General features: G+C 43.1%; 1 protein-coding gene across 5 annotated transcripts in view; it reads right to left on the bottom strand.

Moving 5' to 3' along the window:
- Nucleotides 1-25,781, bottom strand: part of PLEKHM3 (pleckstrin homology domain containing M3) — a 130,712-nt gene that overhangs the window by 49,449 nt on the left and 55,482 nt on the right. For all 5 annotated transcript variants that reach the window (XM_044431860.1, XM_044431863.1, XM_044431864.1 and 2 more), the window contains exon 5: nt 23,795-23,988. In XM_044431860.1, coding sequence (XP_044287795.1) covers nt 23,795-23,988 — 194 coding nt within the window. The remainder of the gene's footprint in view (nt 1-23,794; nt 23,989-25,781) is intronic.

Genomic DNA, 25,781 nt, shown 5'->3' with positions numbered 1-25,781 from the left:
ATTGTACAAGAGGTAGTAACTAAAACCATCCCAAAGAAGAAGAAATGCAAGAAAGCAAAATGGCTGTCTGAGGAAGCTTTACAAATAGCTGAGGAAAGAAGGAAAGCAAAAGGCAAGGGAGAAAGAAAAAGATACACCCAATTAAATGCAGAATTCCAGAGAATAGTTAGAAAAAGCCCTTCTTAAATGAACAGTGCAAAGAAATAGAAGAAAACAATAGCATAGGGAGGACCAGACATCTCTTCAAGAAAATTGGAGCTATGAAGGGAACGTTTCATGCAACGATGGGCATGATAATGGATCAAAATGGCAGGGACCTAACAGAGGCAGAAGAGATTAAGAAGAGGTGGCAAGGTTACACAGAGGAACTATACAAGAAAGAGCTTAACATTCCTGATAACCACAATGGGATGGTAGCTGACCTCCAGCCAGACATCCTGAAATGTGAAGTCAAGTGGGCCTTAGGAAGTCTGAGCAACAACAAAGGTAGTGGAGGAGACAATATTCCAGCTGAGCTATTCAAAATCCTAAAAGATGATGCAGTAAAAGTGCTACACCCAATATGCCAGCAAATTTGGAAAACTCAACAGTGGCCACAGGATTGGAAAAGGTCAGTTTACATTCTGATCCCAAAGAAGGGCAATAACCAAAGAATGTTCAAACTACTGCACCACTGCACTCATTTCACATGCTAGCAAAGTTATGCTAGGCTCCAGCAGCATGTGGACTGAGAATTACCAGAAGTACAGGCAGGATTTCGAAGAAGGAGAGGAACTAGAGATCAAATTGCCAACATATGCTGGATCATGGAGAAAGCTAGGGAGTTCCAGAAAAACATCTACTTCTGCTTCACTGACTATGCTAAATTTTTTGATTGTGTGGATCACAAGAAACTGTGACAAGTTCCTAAAGAGATGGGAGTACCAGACCATCTTATCTGTCCCCTGAGAAACCTGTATGCGGGTCAAGGAGCAACAGTGAGAACTGGACATGGAACCACTGATTGGTTCAAAATTGGGAAATGAGTATGGCAAGGCACTATATTGTCGCCCTGCCTATTTAACCTATTTGCACAGTACATCATGAGAAAGGCCAGGCTACATGAATCACAAGTTGGTATTAAGATAGCCAGGAGGAATATCAACAACCTCAGATATGAAGATGATACCACTCCCATGGCAGAAACTGAGGAGGAACTGAAGAACCTCTTGATGTGGGTGAAGGAGGAGAGCACAGAAGTTAGTTTCAAACTCAACATTAAGAAAACTAAGATCATGGCATCTGGTCTTCTCACTTCCTGGCAAATAGATGGGGAAGAAATGGAGGTAGTGACAGATTTTATTTTCCTGGGCTCCAAGATCACCGCAGATGGGGACTGCAGCCAAGAAAGTAAAAGAGACTTGCTCCTGGGGAGGAAAGCCATGGCAAATCTAGACAGCATACTAAAAAGCAGATAAATCACCCTGCCGACAAAAGTTCGTAGTCAAGGCTATGGTTTTCCCAGTTGAAATGTGTGGCTGTGAAAGCTGGACCATAAGGAAGGCTGAGCACTGAAGAATTGAGGCCTTTGAATTGTGGTGCTGGAGAAAACTCCTACAAGTCCCTTGGACTGCAAGGAGATCAAACCGGTCAGTCTTAGAGGAGATCAACCCTGACTACTCTTCAGAAGGCCAGATACTGATGATGAAACTCAAATACTTTGGCCACCTAATGAGAAGGAAGGACTCACTGAAGAAGAGCCTACTGCTAGGAACAATTGATGACAAAAGAAGAAGGGGACTGCAGAAGATGAGGTAGCTTGATGGAGTCCCTGAAGCAGTCAATGTGAGCTTAGGTGGACTCCGAGGGATGGTGGAAGACAGGATAGCCTGGAAGAATGTTGTCCATGGGGTCATGATGGGTCTGAAACGATTTCACAAATAAAATGATAAGCATGATCAAGGTCAGACAGAGGTCAGTTTAGGCATGAGATTTCAGTTCGATGCAAGTTTTTGTCAAGGAGCACTGGTAAATCTTACCATTTAGTGATATTAAGGAATCCATTTGGTTCTTGAGAAACTGCATTGTAAATGGTTTTCTGTATAAGAAAACTGGACACAGAAGAACAGTGTTCCTTTGCCTCAGGACTGGCACTTATTTTGGCATTATCTGGAAAAATACAGTAGTCTGAGACAAAAAGCACACAGAAACAAAATTAAAATGGCAAGAAGGGGGCAGACTGCTCTAATGAAGGTGTGATGGGATTTTCATTAGTGGGTTTGCAAAGTAATGCTACACATGACTTCTTAGAATTAAGGTCCTGGAGGCCTTAGCCACAGATAAACATGTATCGGATTGTAGCCTAATGAGTAAATATTTAAAGGTTTGGGAATCAGAGGAAAGTAGTTTTTCCTGAAATAATGTTGGGAGGTAACACCAATAGTTGAAGCACAGCAGTAAAAGGAACACCAATAATGTGGTACAAGTGAATGCATATCAGAGTTCAGAAGATCACAGATATATTTAGGCAATTTATAGCTTGCTTTTCAAACTGACAGATTCCAAAAGGAGCATATAAAAATAACAATACAAATAAAAACAAAAGAGACATAATAAAACTAATAGAATTGAAATGGTATCAGTAAAAGAGAGCTACTGATAAAAATGACAGACTCTTGTTGCACCTTAAAAACTAACAAATTTATTCTGGTGTAAGCTTTCATTTGGTAAGATGTATGAAGTGTTAACCTCTGATTGGCAGATTTATAAACACATGCCCAAGGGGTGGGGTGGGAGTACATAAACTCTGCTGAGAAGGAATTGAAATGCAGAAAATGCATACAGTGATGATTACCTTAACAGTTGCCATTCACAAAAGCTTGTTATGTGTTTACATAGACATGCTTGCAATGGGTAGGCAATTACCATATGTAGTATAATAAAACATCCTTATCTAAACCACAGGAAATAAAGTTAAATTTCTTGGGGTGCAATCCTACTTTTTTACACAGAAAAAGTCCTTCAACTCCCAGAATTCTCCAGTCAGCCATTTCAAATTGTTATGTGCCTTTGAAATGTGTTTATTCAAGCCACCATTAGCAGAGAACCTTGGGAGGCTGAAGTGATTTTGAACATTACCAGTTCTGATTGCAGATTTATTGCCATTATTTCTTTTGCACACTGCCCGGCTGGCTACAGTTATGTAGAATCCAGGAGGGCACTGTTGGTGAATGATGGTAAATATTTCATTGGATGATGAACAGGTATATGAACCTGATTCTGTGAAAAGTATTATTAGTTCCGGCAACAGCTTCACTAGAGATGATCTGGGGACAGGTCTGGCTCAGACCTTGAGACCAGACTATTGCGCTGCCAGCCTCAACTGCACACTGAAGCATCAAATGCAGAAAAGAATACATACAAAACAATACTCTCTTCCAAATGTATGTCAAAATACCACACTGTTTTATGCTTAAAATCTGAAGCTTTGTAGCAGTATTTGCTTAAGTCTTGCTGAGTTCAAAGGGGCTTTCTTCCTAGTGAACAGGAGGAGTTCCACCTTTTAAAACAACTTTCTTTGTTCCACTGTTTTAATAGATTTGTATGGGTTACAACACACTTCATGTTATAAGCAGAAATGAACATGTATTCGAAAAAGACAGAGAAGGGAATGCTCGTGCAGATAAATTTTTGTGACACACACAAGCACCCAAAACTTTGCATAAGTTGTGAGAAAACATGAGAATGTAATTGTTTTGGCGTTAGCTTACTTGTAATTTTTTTGGGCATTAGCTGAGCTTACTTTAATACAAATTGCTATATGAACCTGCCATAAGGTTTTTCATTACATCTAAGAGAAACACAAGTATAGGACTAGATAACTAAGAGAACCAGAGATTAGTAAGTCTGGTAAAATATTGGTTCAGTAAGCCTCTAGTGCAAGACAGAGTATAATTTGGGGAAGTTTCTGTATAGGGTTGATAGGTGTGAAAGGATGTTTTGAAACAAGGGAGTAAAGAGATTTAAAAAGGTAACAAAGAAAATTACTTAGCTCAAAGGAGGGGAGGGGCTAAAATCAAAGGGATTGGTTGAAACAAAGGATCCTTGAGCACTCTCAATGGGGAGGCTGGGGGAATTTTTTTAAGGGAAGGAAACCTTCCAGAAGCTTATTGTGGGGATGCATTAATTGTTTGTGTTGGCTACCAGAAGTTCTGTGTGGAAGTGGGAGGGGGAATGTGTTCTGAATTCTAGGTATACCATCTTGTGGTTGTGCCACAACACAAAGACTGGAGGAAGGGGGGTAATGGGTGGAACTGGGGCTGTTTGGTTGGGTGTGTGCGTGTGCAGGGGGGCACAGTGGGAGGGGTTCTTTTCAAAAACCCCAAGTAGACTACTTTTCCCTGTGGGTTCAACAAGTAGGTTGTTCCCTTTTCCTTTTTGCAATGTTGCCAAATATTTTGATCAGGTTCCAAATTTTGCAAGGAAAGACAGCTATGGAGGGTGTTTTGTACAAGAAAGGAATATTGATGGTGCTAAGAGTTTTCCTTACAGAAGCCTAATGTTTGGGGGGGGGGCTAAGCCCATTTGCTAGCCCCAGGAAATGGCAAGTTTTTTTTAAATTTTCTTGCTGTGAGCATAAGCTGTCATGCTCATCAAGATGAACAAGCACTGATTGTTTGATTGTGAAGGGTGCTAGTTCAAATTGCATGTATACGTAATGGATTTGGGACATTTTTGTATTTATGTATGTGGGGGAATCATCATGAGAAAGGCAGCCCTAGATGAATCACCAGTTGGAATTAAGATTGCTGGGAGAAATTTCAACAACCTCAGACATGCAGATGATACCACTCACATGCAGAAAGTGAAGAGGAACTAAAGAGCATCTTGATGCAGGTGAAGGAGGAGAGTGCAAAATTTGGCTTGAAACTCAACATCAAGAAAATTAAGATCATGGCATCTGATCCTCTCATTTCCTGGCAAATAGATGGGAAAGAAATGGAGGTAGTGACAGATTATATTTTCCTGGGCTCCAAGATCACCGCAGATGGTGACTGCAGCAAAGAAATTAAAAGATGCTTGCTCCTTGGAAGGAAAGCTATGGCAAATCTAGATAGCATACTAAAAAGCAGAGACAGCACCCTGCTGACAAAAGTGCGTATAGTCAAGGCTATGGTTTTCCCAGTTGCAATGTATGGCTGTGAAAATTGGACCATAAGAAAGGCTGAGCGCCAAAGAATTGAGGCCTTTGAATTGTGGTGCTGGTGGAGACTCCTGTGAGTCCCTTGGACAGCAAGGCGATCAAACCAGTCAGTCCTAGAGGAAATCAACCCTGACTGCTCTTTAGAAGGCCAGATACTGAAGATGAAACTCAAATACTTTGGCCACCTAATGAGAAGGAAGGACTCCTTGGAGAAGAGCCTAATGCTGGGAACAACAGATGGCAAAAGAAGAAGGGGACGGCAAAGAATGAGGTGGCTAGATGGAGTCACTGAAGCAGTTGGTCTGAGCTTGAGTGGACTCCGGGGGATGGAGGAGGACAGGAAGGCCTGGAGAAATGTTGTCCATGGGGTCGCGATGGGTCGGACATGACTTCACGACTAACAACAACAACAACAACAACAACATGTGGGGGAGGGGGTACCATCTCTGAAAATTTTGTGTGATACCATGTTCTCACTGGACAAATGCCATCAGAAGGCACATTTTGGTTTAACCAAGGCAAGCAATGGGTTTGTGAAGCACCCAAGTTCAAGAAAGCGTTTCTCTTGTGTGCACTTTTGGCATGGGTTGGATTTGATTTCAACATCTCAGGCATTTTCTAGAGACTGTGCTGAACAGACTTGTGGGGGGGTGGGGTGGGGACCAGGCTTGAAAAGGACAAAGATTTCTCAACTTTCTCTCCAAGCTAACGTGGTTAACCAGTGTCTGTGAAGAAATGTAAAGGTTTTTTTCTAATCCACCTGTTTTGTGAGCTGTACTTTCCAGACAACAGATGAGCTGGAACTACAAAGACTGTGATTCCTGTGTTCTGCCTTGCTCTTTGTATCATCCACAAGGAAGCAAAGGACTAACCAGGCAAACCGTGAGAGGCAAGTCCTACAGCCAAGTGTACAGCTTGAGTCCAGAAATTCAGTGAAGCCTAGACAACAAAATCTTGAAGAATCGCCTCAAAGGGCAAGACAGATAACCGAACTGGACATTAGGCCATTGCCTCGTCTCACACTGCTTCCACCTTGCGAAGCAGGCTAACCCGAGTCTGTTGACCAAAAGGGATGGTGGCCTTAGACATTCATCATCGTGGGGGTCTCAGCCCCAGTGAGGATGATATCTTTAGGTCAATAGGTCAAAAGGAGGAGCCCAGGGAGCAAAGGAACCAGGCCTCAAAATAGATTGAGTAAAAGCGCTGCAAAAGTACAGTGGAAGCTGGTTAAAGGTGAGAGCTGGCTGGCACTGAGTTCCTTACAGCCAAAGGAGGAGACAATAAGATCAAGGGGTTTGACTAAGACAATCCCCACCTGAGCTGCATGGACAGAAGCTGCTTCCTGAGAAAGAGGAAGCACCAGGAGTTATCTGAACTGGCTGATTGGTTTGGTTGCTCACAAAAGGGGGGAACTGTTGGAGAAATATGAAAATCCTGGCAGAGGGGGGTTGCTTATATGCACCTCTGTGCTAAGGTCAGATCTCTGTTGGTATTGGCTGTTGGTTCAAGAAGATGGGAACTGGTGGCTTGTATAGGGGCTGCTGGGGCCATTGTTTTGCTGATCAGGTAGGGCAGATAAAGCTGCCAGACAGACAGCATTGCAATCGCCCTCATTTGTATGCCAAAACACATAGTGATCCCTGTGCCTCAGTGGCAATTGTACAGCTTGGTTACAGTGGAAGCAGGGATAGAGCAAGTGTGGGCGGCTAATCCAGAGTGGAGACCCATGCAGCAAGACATCAAGGATGTCCACTGATGCTTGTTGGCAAAGGAAGATAAGGGAGAATTCATTTTGGACATTAAAGGCCCCATTAGATAATTAAGGGGCATTTTGGATATGAATTGGGGAATGAACCGGGAGATGAGGACTGCTCCAGGCAGTCAAAAGTGGCTTGGATAGAGAACCTCTTTTCAAAGGTTAGAGGATCTACGGTGAGAGGGGAGTGTTTTGAAGAAGGAAGCTAAATGTGTAAAATGGGGATGCACCAGGGACTGTTACAGGTGGACCATTAAGGTGAATGAGTGTGTGCTCAGGGCTCCAGTTTGGGGAGAATGGAGTCCTTACTGATTAACATGACTGGATGGAAGTGTGATATATCTGAGATCACAAGAGGAGGCCCAAAGGATACTGGAAAGCAGTCATGCTATACTGGGTTGGCACCTATGTATGTAAAGATGGGTGTGGAACCCTTCCTGAATACTTTTTTTTCTTGAAAATGGGGGTGTGGGGAGATTCTCCAGTTATCATAAGGAAGGTGCAGGAGTGGCAGTAGGAATAATAAAATTGGGAGATGTACCCTACTAGGGTCATTATTCACAGAGGTGTGCCAGAGACATGCAGGTAACTCAAGAAATGCTGGGAAAGGAAATAACAATCCCAACAAAAGGAAGGGTGATAGGGATTGGAATGGCCTCTTTTACAGTATCTACTCATGTATATTTAGCACCTCTTCAGGAGCAAACGGCCTGTGCAATAGTGGCTCTTGGAAATGCTACTATGCGAGAACTAGGGAAGCTGGCTGGAGAGATGGAACAAATGGAGGTATATACACCACAAAATAGGGTGGCTCTGAATCATGTTTTAGTGCCAAAGGAGGGGCCTTGGGGTGATTGGACACACCTGCAAGATGGATTTAGACAAACAGATGTCAATGAAGACTTAAGAGCAATCCAACAGGTAATGCCAGGGATCAAAATAAGGCAGGAGTCAGGAATGAGAGAATGGCTGACATAATGGCTCCCCAACTTTATGTGGTTGGAACACCTGTTTTCATATTGGGGATAACGGCCATAAGCATAATCTGCTGCATTTGCTTACAATGTGTACTGGTCTGCACCCCATGTAATAAGGGGATGCATTTGGCGAAAAATGCACAGACAAGGAGGAAATGATTAGGATGATGGTATCAAAGTTTAAGAATTAGGAATCGTTTCAAATCAGGGTGAAGGAAAGAAATGGGAGGAATTGATAGGTGTGAAAGGATGATTTGAAACAAGGGAGTAAAGAGATTTAAAAAGGTAACAAAGAAAATGACTTAGCTCAAAGGAGGGGAGGGGCTAAAATCAGATAGCACAAGGTATGGGGAAACAGGCAGGTAGGCAGGAGGGCCAAATACTTCCTGATTGTTTATTGACAAGCTTGGCAGAACAAAATGAGCCTATTGTAGCCCACCGGAGGCAGGGCTGGATTGGGAAGAAGGGCCAATGTTGGGGCAGTGCGGAGTAGGCGGGCGGAAAGATTGTAAACTCCCGGTACCCCAGCCAATCAGGGGAAAGGAGGAGGGAAGAAGCGACCGGGAGCAGGGTTCAAAAGGGGAAGGCGAGCATGTGCTCAGATGAACAGAAAAGTGGGAAAAAAACCTTTTTTTCCTGTTCCTTCCAGTGCAATAAAGTTTTAAAAACAACTCTCTGCATGCCTGGAATATTTTATTCTTCTGACGCAAAGGAAAGAGTGATCATAACAGGGTTGAACAGTCATTTGTACTTTGGAAAAGAGTGAAGTTTAGGAGAACAGTGTATCCTTTCAAGATATATTGCCAAGCACATACAGAGGGAGGAGGCTTAAAGAGAAAATAGGGCTTTCTCAAGCTTCTCTGGGACTAGTCAAAATTTTTAAGGATGTTGGAAAAATTTGGATAAATCCTGTCTGAAAAGTTTTACTTCTGTGTGCTTTGCATTGTGGGATCAAATCCTGTACTCCTTCTCAAAACCAAGCTAAGTCACTGTTTAAAATGGCATTGGAATTCAGTTTACCAGGAAGTATCTTCCTAGCGCAGAGGGCTTCATGTGCCCTGGTCATTCAGAATGTCTAGGGTCTAGATAAGGGTCTGAGCTTATCATGAATACTTTCTCAGTAGCTTGGATTTACATGTCTAAGCAGACCTGGAGATGGGTTCAAGTTACTCAACTAAAGTGTCAATACACTGCAATTAGAAATATTGTAATCTCATTGTTACTGTATGATTGACATTCCTTTATCTGTTCTGTATTGATGACCTCAGAATCTTATTGTAATCTCTGCATTCTGTCATCAATTGCCCTGCACCTGTGACGTGACTGGGAGTGTATGAAAACTCTGTAGTTGTGTTGAAGCTTTGCAGCTCTGCCTGCCTGGTAATGCATTATCGTGAGTATGGACCCGCGAGGAACCTGGGTAATGCAATAAAGCCAAGATGGTCTGGACGCTTGATCTTTCCCACAAACCCGAGTTTTATTTCTTCTTCTCAAATTGAGATTCCGGGATTCTGACAAGGACAATTGCACTTTTAGAAAGGAGGCACTTAGATTGAGATCAAGGAGCAAAAATGAAGCTAGGCTACCTTATCAACTAGTAAACATTACAGCAGAGAGGATTCCAAGTATGTCACTAGAGAAGCAGTTGACATAGGATTGATGAACATGAGAGAGCTACCAAGCTTCCACTATGGATTCTGTGATATGCTGTGGGAGAAAGCTGAAATCATTTGTGTGTCTAGTGATCAGTAGATTCCTGATATAAGGGGGAAATAGAATACACTCATGAATTTTACTAGCTATTTCTTGTTTATCAGTCTTTAAAAGTCCTTCCTTCAAAAATGGCTATCCTTTACAGAATGCCTTGGAACTTCAGATGGCCACTTCGTTGTTGTTAGTCACGAAGTCGTGTCTGACCCATCGCGACCCCACGGACAACATTCCTCCAGGCCTTCCTGTCCTCCACCATCCCCCAGAGTCCACTTAAGCTCACACCAACTGCTTCAGTGACTCCATCTAACCACCTCATCCTCTGCTGTCCCCTTCTTCTTTTGCTGTCAATTGTTCCCAGCATTAGGGTCTTCTCCAGTGAGTTCTTCCTTCTCATTAGGTGACCAAAGCATTTGAGTTTCATCTTCAGTATCTGCCCTTCTAAAGAGCAGTCAGGGTTGATTTCCTCTAGGACTGACCGGTTTGATTGCCTTGCAGACCAAGGGACTTGCAGGAGTCTCCTCCAGCACCACAATTCAAAGGCCTCAATTCTTCGGCACTCAGCCTTCCTTATGGTCCAACTTTCACAGCCATACATTGCAACTGGGAAAACCATAGCCTTGACTATACACCCTTTTGTTGGCAGGGTGATGTCTCTGCTTTTTAGTATGGTTTCTAGATTTGCCAAGGCTTTCCTCCCCAGGAGTAAGCGTCTTTTAATTTCTTGGCTGCAGTCCCTGTCTGCAATAATCTTGGAGCCCAGGAAAATGAAATCTGTCACTGATGGCCATTTAAAATGGACTTAAGGTGAAATTTCCTATAGTTTTTTTCTTTTCTTTTTAAATCACATATTTAAAGAATTCACATATTTCTTTTTAGACTTATATGGTTCACAATTACAATGCCCTCTTTGTTATCACCCAAAAACATTTTGTGAATGGCATCCATTAATTACCACCATCAAAACCTTCTGAATTTCAATTCATTCTGACAATACAGTTCTAAACTCCCCCACACTTCATTCATGTACATGGTGTGCAAGTGCATGCGCTCATATGTGTTCGTATGTGTAAAACTGCCAAATAGAGATTAATGTGCATCTGATGATGTAAGCAGGGCCCATGAAAGCTCATACTATAATAAATTCTTTAGTATTTAAGGTACCAAAGACCATTTGTTGTTTTCATGCAAAAGACTATCATAGTTACACCCTGGTAATGAAAAAAAACCCTGCCTAAAAAAATAAAACTCTGAGCAGTTGCTTAAAATGGGCAAACTCCCAGGTCTGCAGTTCATATAAATTCCTAAGAGTTCCACTGAGCTAAGTGCCCAGGCAAATTTTGCCTTCGTAGAGTTTTGCCAACAAATAAGCCAATCAGGAAAGGATTCCTTCCCTAAGGTTAAAAAATAAAGAAATGCAGAAACTGCTGAAAGACAGCATTACATCTTTGACCCATCTATGGAATGCACTCCTCAGAGAGGTCCGCCTGGTGCCGTCATTATTTGCTTTTTGGTGCCAGGTGAAGACCTTTTTTATTTAAAAGTTATTTTAACTGTTAATTTATTATTATTGTATTTATAGATTTTAATATATATAGCCGACATGGTACCAGTTTTTAAATTATTAATTTTTTATGAATGTTGTGAGCCGCCTTGAGGCTTTGTTGCGATGGGGGCGGCATAGAAATGTTTTAAATAAATAAATATTAGTCATTCATGTTTAGAAAGTCTTTCAACTTGTCAAAACACTGATGGGATTTTTTTTTCTAGAATGGAAAGATATTATTTAGAAGTAATCCTTGCAAGGAATTGGCTAGCTTAGCTAGGTCTCAAGCCTGTTTCCCCCCACCTGATTTTAACCCCCATCACTGGGAATTGTACTCCAACATAGTACCAGGTGAGGGAAAGCTAACTTAACATGAAAGTCTCTACTCAGAAGTAAGCCCCTCTCAATCCAATGGGACTTACTCCTAGATAAGTGTGTATTGGGGTTGCAACCTTAAATAATTTCTTCTAGTTTGTGCTCTTGATTGTTGTTGCACTGCTCTGTTCATTGTTAGTACTGTCAAGGGTTTTTTTTTTTTTTTTTTTTTGGAGGACTTCCTCTTAATTGGGACTGTGAACATGGAGACACTGACTTTATCATTAAAGTAGATTCTTGCTCTCCCCTTTCCCCTTCCCTCACTGCCAAGACTACTTTTTTAAAAATCTTGCTTGATGAAAGATCTGAAGATCTCAAAGTGTTAACATTTCTGGAGATCTTGGGGTGACCGAATAAAGATGAGTTTGGGAATTTTTCTTACAGCCAACATGACTTAGGGACCCCACCCCCTTCTAAATGAACCATCTTAAAAACGGTAGCTAGCAAGCAAGTAATCCAGAAAGGGCTTTTGTCTATGGGACGGGAGGGGGGGAATTGATTTGGAGATATTAAAGCTAACCACACTAAGAAACTTGGTCCTCTGGGGAGCTTGCCATGTATTTTTATATCTTCTCCCCTACCAATTAGTTTGAAGCATTAACAGTTGTGAAAGACAGAACCAGACATTTCATCTATCCTCACCTCTCAGCCTTATTAGATACATGTGTCTGCACAAACAAAAGGTTATCACTTATGTTTCTCCTGCAACATTTGTAGTTGTATCCCCCTTTTACAAGCCACATCATCCAGGTTCAGATGATACAAGCAGCTGTAATTACAGAAATTGAACCTAGCCCCTATCATGACATAAATGACTGTGTGATTTCTGCGTGAACCAGTACACATGAAGAAAATTAACTTTAAAAAGCATAGCTACACAGAGATGCTTTATAATTTAACCATTGGCAACACAGAGATTTATGTAGATTTGACTAATAAAGTACTGGAATCTTAGTTTAAAAAATTCCCCGCCTTACTTTTTAAAACAAATTTTCATCTGTACAATTCTATTAACTATAAGGACTATTCTTTACTAGACATCAGAGAATGTACTTCTCATAATTCATTTCATTTTGCCTTTGGGCTGATGGGCATGCTAGAAATATAATAAACAAACAATTTCAAGAGAACTTGGAATAAAATTTCCCTACACTAAATCAACAAATGCGAAGATTCCAGTCATGTTCAACTAAAATTAAAATTAGCTTTATCATTAGATAAATGATACTGGTACTTTCAGATGTGTTGGATTTCAGCTCCCACCTTCCTCATCCAACATGCCATTAGCCATGGCGGGTGGGTTGTGTGAATGCACAGATGACCACTCGAAGAACGAGTTACAGGTAAGCAACCTGCCTTTCTTCTTTGTGGTCTCTGTGCATCACACATTATGGGTGACTAGCAAGCTTACCAACCGGAGGCAGGACGGTGTCATCAGTGGAGAATCGAGGAGAGGACGGCACGACTAAAGGAGCAGTCCTGTCTGGCATGCACGTCAAGTCTATAATGCCTGGTAAACATGCAGGGAGTCGTCCATGTTGCTGCCTTGCAGGTGTCAGGTAGTGGGATGCAAGTGGAAAAAGCTGAGGAGGCAGCTACGGCTCTGGTGGAGTGGCCCTTGGGTACGACTGGGAGGTCCAGCTTAGCCAATTGGTATGCCAGTTCAATGGTTTGGACGATTCACCTGGAGAGTCTTTGGGAGGAAATAGCTGAGCCCTTGTCCAGTTTGGAGTACTTAACGAAGAGGTGTTTGGTGTTTCTGAAGTTCTCTGTATGAAAGCAATAGAAGGCTAGGCACTGACGTACATCGAGAGAGTGGAGAGATTTTTGAGGGCTCAGGGAAGAAGGCTGGCAGGATAATGTCCTGATTGATGTGAAAAGGCGTAGCAACCTTAGCAGGAATGCAGGGTCGGTGCGAAGGACCACCTTTTATGAAAGTTCAGGTAAGGTGAGTCGACAGGAAGAGTGCAGAGTTCGCTCGCCCTTCTAGTGGAGGTGATGGCAACAAGAAAAGCGGTTTTCCATGACAATAGGAGTAATTCAGTTGTCATCAAAGGTTCAAAGGGGGCTCTAATAAGAGCTTGCAATACAACAGATAGGCTCTATGTTGGTACCGCGGGGCGAACTGGAGATTGGAGATTCTGTAGTCCCTTCAGGAAGCAATGGATGAGAACATGTAAGAAGATGGAGGAGCTGGATACCAGACCCTGAAAATGAGAAATTGCCGTGATGTATACTTTAATAGAAGTGGGCTTAAATCCTTGCTGATGTCAGGAGAGTAGAGAAAGTAAAATATTATCAACTGAGGCCAAATGAGGAGGAAAGTGGTTGGTTACCGCAAAGGCGGTTAAGTGCTTTCATTTAGCCTCATATGATCGGCGAGTGGCTGGTCGTAGGGCAGAATGCAGGATTAAATCAATGTCCGACTGGAGAGGATTCGGGTTCAACATGGTTTGTGGAGTCTCTGTCAGTACTGATAGTTGTCCTGGTACCGAGAGGTGTGTCGGAGTCATCGGGACTGATGAGTTTGTCAGGACCGAAGTCAAGGGACAAGGAATAGTTATTGGAGGAGCCATGTGGTAAGATTGAGAGAGTTGAGGTTGGGATGGCGAATTGCCCCCTTCTTCTCCGTGATCAGGTGAGGGACTTGTAGACGGACGAAGGTTCGGCGGGAGAGATTGAGGATGGTCGGGAACCAGGGCTGACGCGGCCACCATGGCGTAACAAGAATGCCCTGGGCCTTGTCATGGACAACTTTTTCCAGGATCTTTCCAGGAGGGAAAGCGTAGAAGAACACGTTCGTCCAACTCACCATCAGGGCATCCCCCAGTGAGTTTGGGCCCATGCCTGCCCGGGAGCAGTAATTCCCACACCTCGAATTGGTCACTGTAGCAAACAGGTCTATGGTCAGGGTGCCCCAGCAAAGAAAAAGGTTGTTGCAGACCTGCTTGTCCAGCTCCCACTCGTGGGTTGAGGACATTTTCCTGCTGAGGGTATCTGCTTCCTCATTGTCTATACCCACCAGGTGGACTGTTAGCAGGGTAATCCCCCTGGGGATACACCAGTTCCATATTCGCAGGGTCAGGTGAGCCAATGGTACTGATTTCGTGCCGCCCTGCTTGTTGATGTAAAAGACCATCACAACATTGTCCAAGGCTACTTGGACTATCTGGTTTCAAAGGGTTCACTCAAAGGAGCGGAGAGCTTTGAAGACCACAAGCAACTCCAGGTAATTGATGTGCTTGGTCTTCTCGTGGGCTTGCCAGGTGCCCTGAGTGCGCAGGATGACACAATGAGCTCCTTATTCCGTAAGGGAGGCATCAGTATGGAGGGATACCGAGGGCTGCGGTTGGTGGAATGGGACGCCTACGGAGATTGTCTTTGTTAGTCTACCAAGTCAAAGTCCGGCAAACAAAGGTAGGTGGCAGCAGTGGATGCCTTGGGGAGTCGCGTTATGGATGGAAGAGGCCGTTGAACCACAGCTGTAGGGGTCGCATCCAGAGCCTGGCGTTGGGAATGACTACGATCCTTGAGGCTATGTGGCCTAGGAGCTTCTGAATGGATAATGCAGGAGTGTGGAGACCATCTTGGATATGCTGAACTGATAAGTGAAGCTTGTCCATTCGAGCCCATGGTAGGAATGCTCTGGCTCGGATTGAGTCGAGATGTGCTCCAATAAAGTCAATGACCTGTGAGGGAGCAAGACAGGATTTCTCAGTGTTAATACAGAGTCCAATTTCGTTACAACAGTCTACATGTGGTGTCGATGGCTGAGAGCAGATGTTCTCGGGACGGGGAGACAATCAGCCAATCATCTAAGTAGGGGTATATCTGGACACCCTGTAACCAGAGGTGGGTGCAAACAGGTGCCATACATTTTGTGAAAACTAGTGGAGCTGTAGCTAGTCCAAAAGGGAGGACATTATATTCAAAGATATCGGAGCTGACCATGAAGCGGAGAAGCCGCCTGTGAGATGGTGGATGCTGATATGGAAATAGGCATTCTTTAAGTCCAGAAAGGTGAACCAATCTTCTCTCCTGAGCAATGGAAGGAAATTTTGAAGGGTGGTCATCCGAAATTTTTTAGTTTTAATGAACTTATCCATGCCTCGTAGGTCAAGTATAGGGCGTAGACCACCGTCCCGCTTTGGGACTGTGAAATATCTCAAGTAGAAGCTGTGAAGCCCCTCTGAGAGATTTGGCGGATTGTTCCTTTATGAAATAATTGGGAGACTTCGTCTCTTAAGACTGCTGATGGAGAAGGTTATTGAATCGGTCCCGGAGGGGGCATGGTATCGAACTCGATTTTATATCCATGCTCAATGATGGAAAGCACCCACTTATCAGATGCGATGGACTCCCAAATGGGAGTCGGCCTTGCAGTCGGTCCCCAAATGGGAGAGGAGAAGGTGGATGGAGGGAGAGAAGATCAGCTCGCGTGCCTTGTCAACGCTGCTGTTTGTTGTTGGGTTGACGGCACTGACCTTGCTGGGACTGTGTGGCAGGCTGGCCTTGGTTGCATTGCTGGTGTGGCTGATATTGCTGGCGCGACTGGTAAAGGTGGTACAGTTGGTATTGAGGATAGCGAGATTGCGACCACTTACGTCGGTTTGAATTCGGCATTTCCATGTTCTGGGCGGTGGCTTAAGCGTTGTAAATGTGCTCGAGCTTATGCTCCATGCAGTCGTGGAAGAGACTGGAACTGTTGAAAGGCATGCCCTCGATACACCTCTTAGTCTCGTCTGGAAAGCTGCAGGAGCGTAGCCATGTGTGCCGACGTAAGGCAATGGATCCAATGAGAGCTTGGGAGTCACAATCTACGTGATGGTGTGCCGTACTGAGCTGTTGGATGGCGAGTTGCATAGCCTCACGGATAAAAACGTGGGCCAGGTCGCACTGCTGGTCTGGAATAGTGGAGGTGATGGATTCCAGCTGCTGCATCAGAAAGTACTGATACCTGGCCATCGTCACCTCGTAGTTTGATATCCGGAGGCCTAGCCCCATAGCCGCGTAAATGCGGCGTGCCATCAGATCTATTTTCTGGCACTCCTTGTCTCTCCGGGTCGAGTGCTCCCTGTTATCCTGACCTGGGACGACATGACCACAATCGAGTTAGGTTTCGGGTGTTTCAGCAGGAATGGGATGTCCTGCTCCCTAACCTTGTACATCGACTTGTATCTCCAGGATGTTGGATGCGGCTGGCTCAGAAACTCCCAGGTGTCCATCATAGCCTGGCGAAGAGTCGTTATGAGCAGAACGGAGATAGCGGATGACTATTCCTTATGAACGATGCCGTAGAAATGGTCATCGTTGGTGTTTGCCTGGTGTTCTACTTCTATCTCCAATGACCGTGTAAGTCGAGCCATGAGCTCTCCGAAGGTGGAGTAGGACTCTTCCGGCAACCCAGGTCTCTGGGTTGACATGACGGCATCTGGGGACATGGAGAGCTGGTCCGAGTCCTCAGAGTCCGAATTGTAGTGGTATGGCAGACTAGATGATGAGTCGACCGGAGACGGAGGGCAGGAAGTTGCAGCCACTGAGGTGGAGGATGCTTCCATCCTGGAAGGACGGGATTGGTGTCTGTACTCCAGCGGCAAGGGATAGTAGCCGTACAGTGGATGGTAGTCCCAGTGATGGGACCGAGGTGGCTCAAATTTGCCATATGGCATTGGGACCCAGCTCCTGGCGGATTGCCCCGAGGCGCGTTGGTGGTGACGCGGGTTGGATGGAGGCAGCGGCCTCGGCGATGCCTCTGGCGATGATGGCATCGGAGTCAGTGATCAAGCCAGTTGATGGCTCGGTAGTGACCGGGGCGGTGAATACTAAATTTTGCCGTCGGATATTGATTCGTGGAGCATGGCCTTGGAGGGATCAAATGCCGTAGGAGCCGGTAGTGCAATTCGCTGGGGGGATCCAGGCAGTGTAACCTGCATTACAGCCTGTGGTGTCGGACCTGAAGGTGTCGGGACCGAGGTGGCTGTTGGGACTGATGGTGCTGTTGAACCCGAGTCCCTATGAGGCTTGCGGTCAGCCTTGTCGGTCTTGTCCTTTTTAGCTTTCTTCAGGACCGACAGATCCCCTTGCCCGGTGTGCTTCCGTTTCTCCTTTTGTTTCAAAGAGGAGTGAGTGGTCTCCCTGGAAGCAGCTCTCTCAGATGGTGGACAAGGGGAGGTCACCATGGGTGGGCCCACTGGAGCAGCCTGAACGGCAAGCTCATCCGATGCTATGAGGGCCTGATCCCAAAGGATCTGCCTCAGCCGGTTCTCCCGATTTTTTCGGGCTTGCTTGGTGAACGACTGACAATGGCCGTATTTGTCAGTGCAATTCCTTCTCCCAAGCATAGGAGGCAAAGCTCATGTGGGTCAGTCAGAGACATTCTGGCCCCACATCTAGAGCACTTTCGAAAGGCCGCATGCTGAGCCATCAAGAAGAGTGGATAGCGAAAAATGGAGCAAAGTGAAAAAGATGGCAAAAAAGGTAAGGAGTATAAATGGGGGAGGGGGGGAGAAAACCTGCCTAACTAGGGAAGGTAAGGATGTGAAAAACTTGGAAAAGGATTTTCTTAACTAGAAAAGCAAGAGAAAAAAAGCAGTTAGAAGAGCAAGAGAATGTAATGGAAGATAACGGATGGCTCGAGGCAAAGCGATCAGATGGTCTCCATAGACTGGAGAAAATGGCGGGTGCTCTGCCCTTTATAGCACTGTGGGGAAGTGGTGCGGAGTTCCCGCCAAAATCCGTTAAAGCTTTTGTATTCTACCCAGCTACAGACACTGTGCAGGTGCAGCCCCCAAAATGTGTGATGCACAGAGACCACGAAGAAGAAATAATGGATCAATATCTGGTTTGATGGAAGTAGTTGCAATTCTCAGTGAGTTCTCAAGTTGCTCATCAGATATTCTGGTTCTAATTTTACTCTAAGTGTGCTTCATTATTGAAAATAGTTGCTCACAAATGTAGATGCTTCCAAAAAGTGAAGACATGAATAAGGCATGATTGTGAAACAAAGGATATTTGTCTCGGGGACGATAGGACCTATAAAAGTCCATGACCAAATCTTTCTTTAAGTAATGTCAGATTGCAGCTGTATACATTCCATTTGCAAATTTGGTAACATATTTATGTCAACTGAAAATGGAGTCACAAATATACCAAAATAGTGCTTATTTCCCCAGAAATCTTGAAATCTATTTTCAAATTCTTGTATCAAATCGAAAAGCAAGGTTGCATATTTTTTTGCTGTCCACAGGACTGTGTTTAGTCAACATGTCAAAATGTATAAAATTGTTTGCAATGGTAGGTTGAAAGATTATCGATAATAGGTGCATTTCCCTCGCCAAGTCACTATGAGCACATGTAATGTCTGATGGTGTAAATTTGACTGTCTGTGCTTGGAAGATAACACACTGGAAGCTGCAGACTACCATAAGCCATGCATGTGTACAAATAGTGAGAGCATAGGTACGTTTATTTTATGTGAAATTGTGATACAACATTGTCATCTAGAAAGTACACACTGGAGAAGTGTGTGATCGAGTTACAAAAAAAATAACAAAAAATCTCATAATGTTTTATGTAAGCTTACGATTTTGTGTTGGGCCGCATTCATAGCCCTTCTGGGCCGCATGCGGCCCCTGGGCTGGACACCCCTGCTTTACCCTGAGACTACAATGAAGGGCTCCTATGCTGGCTGCTCTTCACTCTCACTCTTTACAGCCCCATTTATAACACTATACATGAGGCGCTGTGCCTGGGAGTGGAAGGCTCAATCCTCTGACCCTTGAATCTCATGAAAAAAGTACAGTAAAACCTTGGACTGTGAGCATAATTTGTTCCGAAAACATGCTTGTAATCCAAAGCACTTGTATATCAAAGCAATTTCCCCATAAGGTTCAATGCAAATAAGGTTAATCCGTTCTGTAACTTTTTTTTTTTTAATCACAAAAATTTGAAACAGGCATGCTCACGGGGGGAGGTGGGTGGGCGCGCTCGAGGAGATGGGCGCGATCACGGGCACAATTGTGGGCACGCTGGTGGGGGAGACGATGCTGTACTCACCCCGCAGCAAGAGAAAGAAGAACCGGCGCTCAGTTGTGACGTGACACTCAGCAGGCAAAGCACGCGTAATACTCGAACTGCAAGACATTGCTCGTTTATCAAGTTAAAATTTAGAAAAACTTTTGCTTGTCTTGCAAAACACTTGCAGAGTTACTCGCAATCCAAGGTTTTACTGTACTTTTTCTCTCACTTCCAGATCATATATTTTTTCATCCAGTATTGGGGTCTGGTAATGAAACTGCAATTATCTGAAGGCAAAAGGTTTTAAGTTTTTCTTTCAAATTGACAAAGTTGAGGTTGATGGGATTTTTTTTTAATGAAAAGTTACCATCTCCTTGGGAATTTTTAAAAAAGAAAAAAAAATCAAGTTTTCCATCGTCACTATCATGACAGCTAGAGAAATATTAATCTGTTTTGAAAATCTGTTTTTAAAAAAAGATTCTTGTATCTTTTTGTGTAAGAAGTGAACAATTGCTAGGCAGAGCTATTCTGTGGGTTGACTTATTGCAGCAACTAAAACAATAATTCTGAAGGAACAGAAGGACTCTTGTTTTGTTCTTGGTTGAAAATGTGTATAATCTGATATTCGAGAATGATCTCTCAATTATGTTTACTATAATAAAAGCAGGCAATCGTGCACAGACAATATGCAATTCAATTCCAGCAGTTGTCAATAAGGTCTGATAGATTTATGTGTACTGCCACAGTTAAAATGGTACCCTGTTTCTTATATGTGGAATGAAACCCTACAGTTCTACTCTGAATTTTATCTGCAATTGTATTGTAGATTTTACATTAGGCTGGTGTTCATTGCTTTATGATTGTCTTGTTTTTATGAATGTCTGTTCTTTTATTACCATATCAGTTTTAATTACATTACTTTTACTGTTGTAAGCCATCTTGGGAAGGCTCCTGCCATGAAAGGAGAGCTAGAATTATTGGAAATAAATATACACATACCATGTAACATAACAGTAACCCATCCCCCACAGTTTCTATAGGAACTATTGCAGTGCTGGGCAAACTTTTTCTGGAGGAACCACTGAGAGAATAGATCCATTGCATACCCACTGGTGCTAGCATCTGTCATATTCCTTGAAGCATAATGCTTCTAAGCACCCCCACTATGGCAAAGAGAGAAATCACCAATACTAGGTTCTGGCCTCCCTAGGAAAGGCCAAAATGTAACTGGCTGTGACGGTTCATCAGGATTGAAAGCTTATCTTTGATTCCCCTGTAGCAGACTTTAGACTTCAAACTCTGGTTCAACCTCAAGCTATCCACACTTTTGCAAAGTGCCTCTGCTCCTTAGGTATGGCCACTATATTGTAATTATCTAGGTACTTATTTATATAGCTGATGCATTAAGCATCTGGGAGTCTTCAAGAAAATTGGCTTGTCTGAGCAGTAAAGTTTTTGTTCACACTGAATAAACATCAATAACGCCAAAACTCATTTCCAACACTGATGGAAGTTCTTAGAAAGTAAGAGCAATTTCAGCACACAGCATGGGCAGCCATTTTGCCATGTTTTCAAAAACACCCTTGTACTTTTTAATGTACAAGCATTAATGTTAATGAAAACTGGAAGATAAAACACAGCATATTTTTCTCCTTTCCTCATGAGAAAGATTGTCCATGATGTAAAAGCAACCCCATGGAAAGGCGTGTGAGATTGTCAACCCATTCATTGTCAAGCTAAGCAAGCAAACCAATTAAGAAATGTTTGGTGTTCCTGCCATTTGGCCTATAAAGCAGCACAAAATCATCCTAAGGGTGGAGCTAGCCCCTTTTTAGGGAAAAAGAGAAGAGGGGGATTCCATCTCAAATCAACTTCTGACATGAGCAAGAGCTGACTGTACCAATCAGAGAGATCACTACTTTGATAGATTCTACATATTAACAACTTTATTATTACTCACTTGGTATTGCATAGCCACCCTAGTGCTATCAAAACTGTATTTTAAAAGCCTTTGCCTAGATCTGCTAGAAAGGGAAAGGGGGAGAAATGTACTCATGACAGCAAATGAGAAGGTTTTTGGAAGTCCAAGGTTAATTATAGTTTCCCTGATCATGAAAGATAAAAATAATGTACTTGTTACCAAACATATACCTTTTATAGATACTTTATTTAAAGTCTGATTTTAAATCCTTTTTTTTTTCATTGTTATATTTCTTACCACCATGTACAGATACACCTGTCCATGTGCCAGCTAAGCCTTTCTCCAAGAGCTATGATTTAGCAAAACTTTGTATTAATTTTGATAACAATTCAATATTTTGATTATGTTGGGCATTGACTTTATTAATACATTGACTGATTGATGCAATACTTTTCACTCTCTATATCCCCAAAAAATCTATGCCAAAACTTTCTGTGTTCGATACCATGCCTACTCAACTGATTCTTTATTTTCTAATCCTCCTTTGTTTCAGTCCTTCCAATGGTTCTTATTTTTTCATGCTTGGCTTTTTCCCTGCGCTCCCCTGAATGCCCCTTCACAGCTCTCTCTGGGCCCTTCTCTATCACCCTTTTCCATCAGCTCTGGCTCTTCATGCCTCAGCTAGTGTCCTTACTTTCCCCCTTTGCCCCATGTCTTCAAGCCCTGTTGCTTTTCTCTCTCTGCTTCCTTTGATCTCTTTTCTTCTACTGTCTTCATTGACATTGCCCTACCTGCCTCTTCATATTAATCAGAACATTCTTTTTTCTTTGGTGTTAATCAAAAGCAGTAATTTATTTCTCTGTGCCTTTTTTGAACTGTACCCTCCATAAACCATACTGCCATCAGTTTCATACTAACTGAAGGAGACACTATTACCAATATTACATGTTGCCTAAATTCATTCCAATGTATGTGCAAGAACAAGGCAATTATTTGTAGAATACAAATACTCCTCACTGAGTTGCAGTTTTTTTTTGAAATTAGAGCATCTCTCTCTCTCTCTCTCATGCATATGAACTTGTTCTTGCATGCACACACGTGCACGCGTGCACACACACCTTTCTCCACAAGCCACACACAGATACATTTAGATCAGGAAGTGTGGTTGCTAACGCCTAGCACCTTGCTGACACACATATCTTTCTTTGGTTGTTCTTGACATTATTAATCAAGGCACTGACAAAGGTTATCTTCTGAATAGCAAAGATCACCTCTCTTTGGTTACAGGGGTAAAGGTGCCAAGGCAAAAACATCTGGGTATCTATTTTTACATAACTGCTTCACCCTTCCTCCACCAGGAAACAGTTAAGCAATGACAGGATTGGGGGCATCTTCTCTCTATATCAAAGTTAATTCCCTGTATTCTGGCTGACTCACCCAACAGAACTCTTGATAGGACTGTGCAGATAAGGGTGACTTGGTCATCAGTTATTCCTGTAGAAGCCTATGGAACAAAGACCCCCACCCCCCAAGAAAAAGTTTCTTCTCTCCTTTTCAAAGTATGAAGGCCATGTTCTATTTTAAAAGAAGGCAGGCCCCTCTTCTGAAGCAGACCTGGCCCTGATCCTTGCTTTCTGCAGTGATGGATAAGAGGCTAGAGGAGGAAAATAGGGGAGTAGGTGACTCCAATCCCCAGCACTTTAAATGCAATTCCCCTGTGATGGTAAGAACTACTGCCACATCCTCCCATGGTAATTAAACTAGGTCTAACACTGAAACTTCTATTCAGATGCAGTATTAAGAGTAGGAGCTGCTTTAGTCATAGCTCAGTCAAAGGAGCACTCTTGTTAATGGTCTTGAAGTGCAGCACCTTCCCAGAGTTCAGCACATACAGAAGGTCCCAGGATCAATCTGCAGCATCTCCACTCTAAAAGGATCTTAGGCCACAGCATGGGGAAGTTTGTTATCTGCAGAGTTGCTTCACATCAGAATAAATACTAGAGGGATTCCTACTCTGCTGTAAACTCAGCTTCCAAACTCTGCATGTTCACAGTTGGGATGTGACAACTGCATACTTTTATACCATGCTACCCACAGTGTAAAATTATTCCTCCTGTAGAGTTCCCAGTTTGTTTAGCCAATCTCTTCATTAGACCCCTCACCAACATTTGGACTGAAAGTGTCCTGTTACAACAATGGGCAGCCCTTTAATTGCTGGGTCATGGGAACTAAGGAAAGGAAGTGAGAGATGGACAAACTGAGGAAGAGAGCCCCAGGGAAGCTTATACTGCTTGCTACCCCTTCTTCCTACCTCCTTCGCAGGTCTTCAGCCACTGCTGCTCTGCAGCTGAATAAATAGGCTCGGAGGGATTTCAGCTGCTGTCTCAGACGGACCACAGTTGCCAGTGGCTCAACGTGTCTGTACAACATTGGATTTTCCTGCTGGATGTCAATCAGGGGCTCTTCATAAACATATTCCAGGAACTCTTTGGCTTGCTTTGATACCTAAAGAAGGGGAAAAATCCATTAAGTTTAGCTGAGCTTCTAATAAAACATTTAAATGCTCACAGATAATCAATACTCACTCCTTACTAGTGTTATCCTAGTTCCACTTAAGTGTTCTGAAGTAGTAATACAACTCAATTTACCCAAATTGCTTAAGGAAGGTCTTGACACGTCTGTATTACTAGATGTTTAGCTAATAGTTGGAATGCTATTTGAATACTTGAAGCATTATAGAAGATAGCATTATGAAATCCCAGAAGTTACATGGGTGATATTAAATGAAATCAACTATTTAATGAGTCAGGATTCAATTACCAATAAGGTCTATGTGTCATGCCAATCTACATACTCTTCCTATTTATTAATACTTTACTATAGCTATAAATGTGTCCATGTGCATAAATGCAAAATAAGTGACTCACGTATGTTTTGAAGCTTTGTAGTTTCAAAACTAAACAAGGTGACATCCATTTGGGAGAAGATTATTATCTTTATTAGCAAGCTGCCTGCATCCCAAATTCAGGCAAGATTATATATCCTTATTTCGTTTAATCTCAGACTGACTCTGCAAAGCAGCTCCTCTTATTTCATAGGCTCAGGTACTAAGAGGCCATTTATGGTATTAAGTAATTTGAATGTTCCACAGATCATCCACTGTGATACAGCTGCATGGAGGAGGTAAAATCTGACCCAGTGCAACCATGCCAAAGGGCAGCAATTCAATACTAGCAACTTGGACAAATACAGCAAGAACAAAGAGACAATCTGCTTCTGTGAATTGTTGACAGGAAACAGCACTTCACTGCATGCCCAAACTAAGGTTCAACTGCCATGGACCTGCTGCAATGTCATGTCCTCACTCTTTCCTTCCTGGTTTGCAGTTGCCATGCAAACCTATGAAACTGCCTGAGTTACTCGTAGTTTACTGCCACATCCAGTTCATTCCTGTGTATTCTGACTGCTGTCCTTGCCAAATTAAGTTTTTCCTCCCTACCTAGATGCTTGGCAGATGGTACCTGCCCTTGTGTTAAAGCTGAAATCCTGAGGAAGCAGAGATTAAGATGGGAGGGTTGCAGGAAAACAAGCAATTCTTTACAAGCTCCCCCTTCACCTTTGTGATTTGATTGTATTAATTGAGTGGAAAGAGCAGAGAGCCCATTAAATATAGTGTATGCTTCTGGACAATAGGCATCTAAAAAGTACAATACGGATTCATTATCACCTCCATTATTATGGTTCTACTGTTAAGGTCAGTCCTTCCATACTTCCCACATATACACTTACAAAGGATGAAATGCTAAAATAGAGAATGGGGGAGGATTTCCCATTGCATTTTCTTGTTCCAAAAACAGCTATGAAAATTGATTCTTATTAGTGAGAATACTTATAGTTCAATAATTTGTGGCTATCATCTGACCAAGAAATTTAAAAAAAAAAAACCCTGAAAGTGTTGCACAAGCCAGCCAGCCAGCCAGCCAGCCAGCAATCCTGAGGTTCCAATCATTATTTAATGTTGTACCTCTGCAACATTGTTTTGTAACCTGCAGCTACACTCTACATCAGGGATGGGCAATATGTGTCCTCCATTTCCACTGCCCTTGATGTCACCCCCAAATTTCAACACCCCCCAACAACACCCTGCACCATTACAAAGATGATGTCTGTAGTGGCTATGGAATGTCCAAACTTTGGCTTGTTTGCAAGTTAAGTGTGGCCAAAGTGTGTTTCTCACTGCAAAGCCATTGTGAACTGCAAAGGGATGCAATTTAGCTTGAAAACAAGATTAATTTAAC

This window comes from Varanus komodoensis, unplaced genomic scaffold, assembly GCF_004798865.1.
Source record: "Varanus komodoensis strain SLA01 unplaced genomic scaffold, ASM479886v1 scaffold23, whole genome shotgun sequence".
Lineage (NCBI taxonomy): Eukaryota > Metazoa > Chordata > Lepidosauria > Squamata > Varanidae > Varanus > Varanus komodoensis.
The sequence above is the reverse complement of the archived record's forward strand: the minus strand, read 5'-3'. Positions and strand labels throughout refer to the sequence as shown.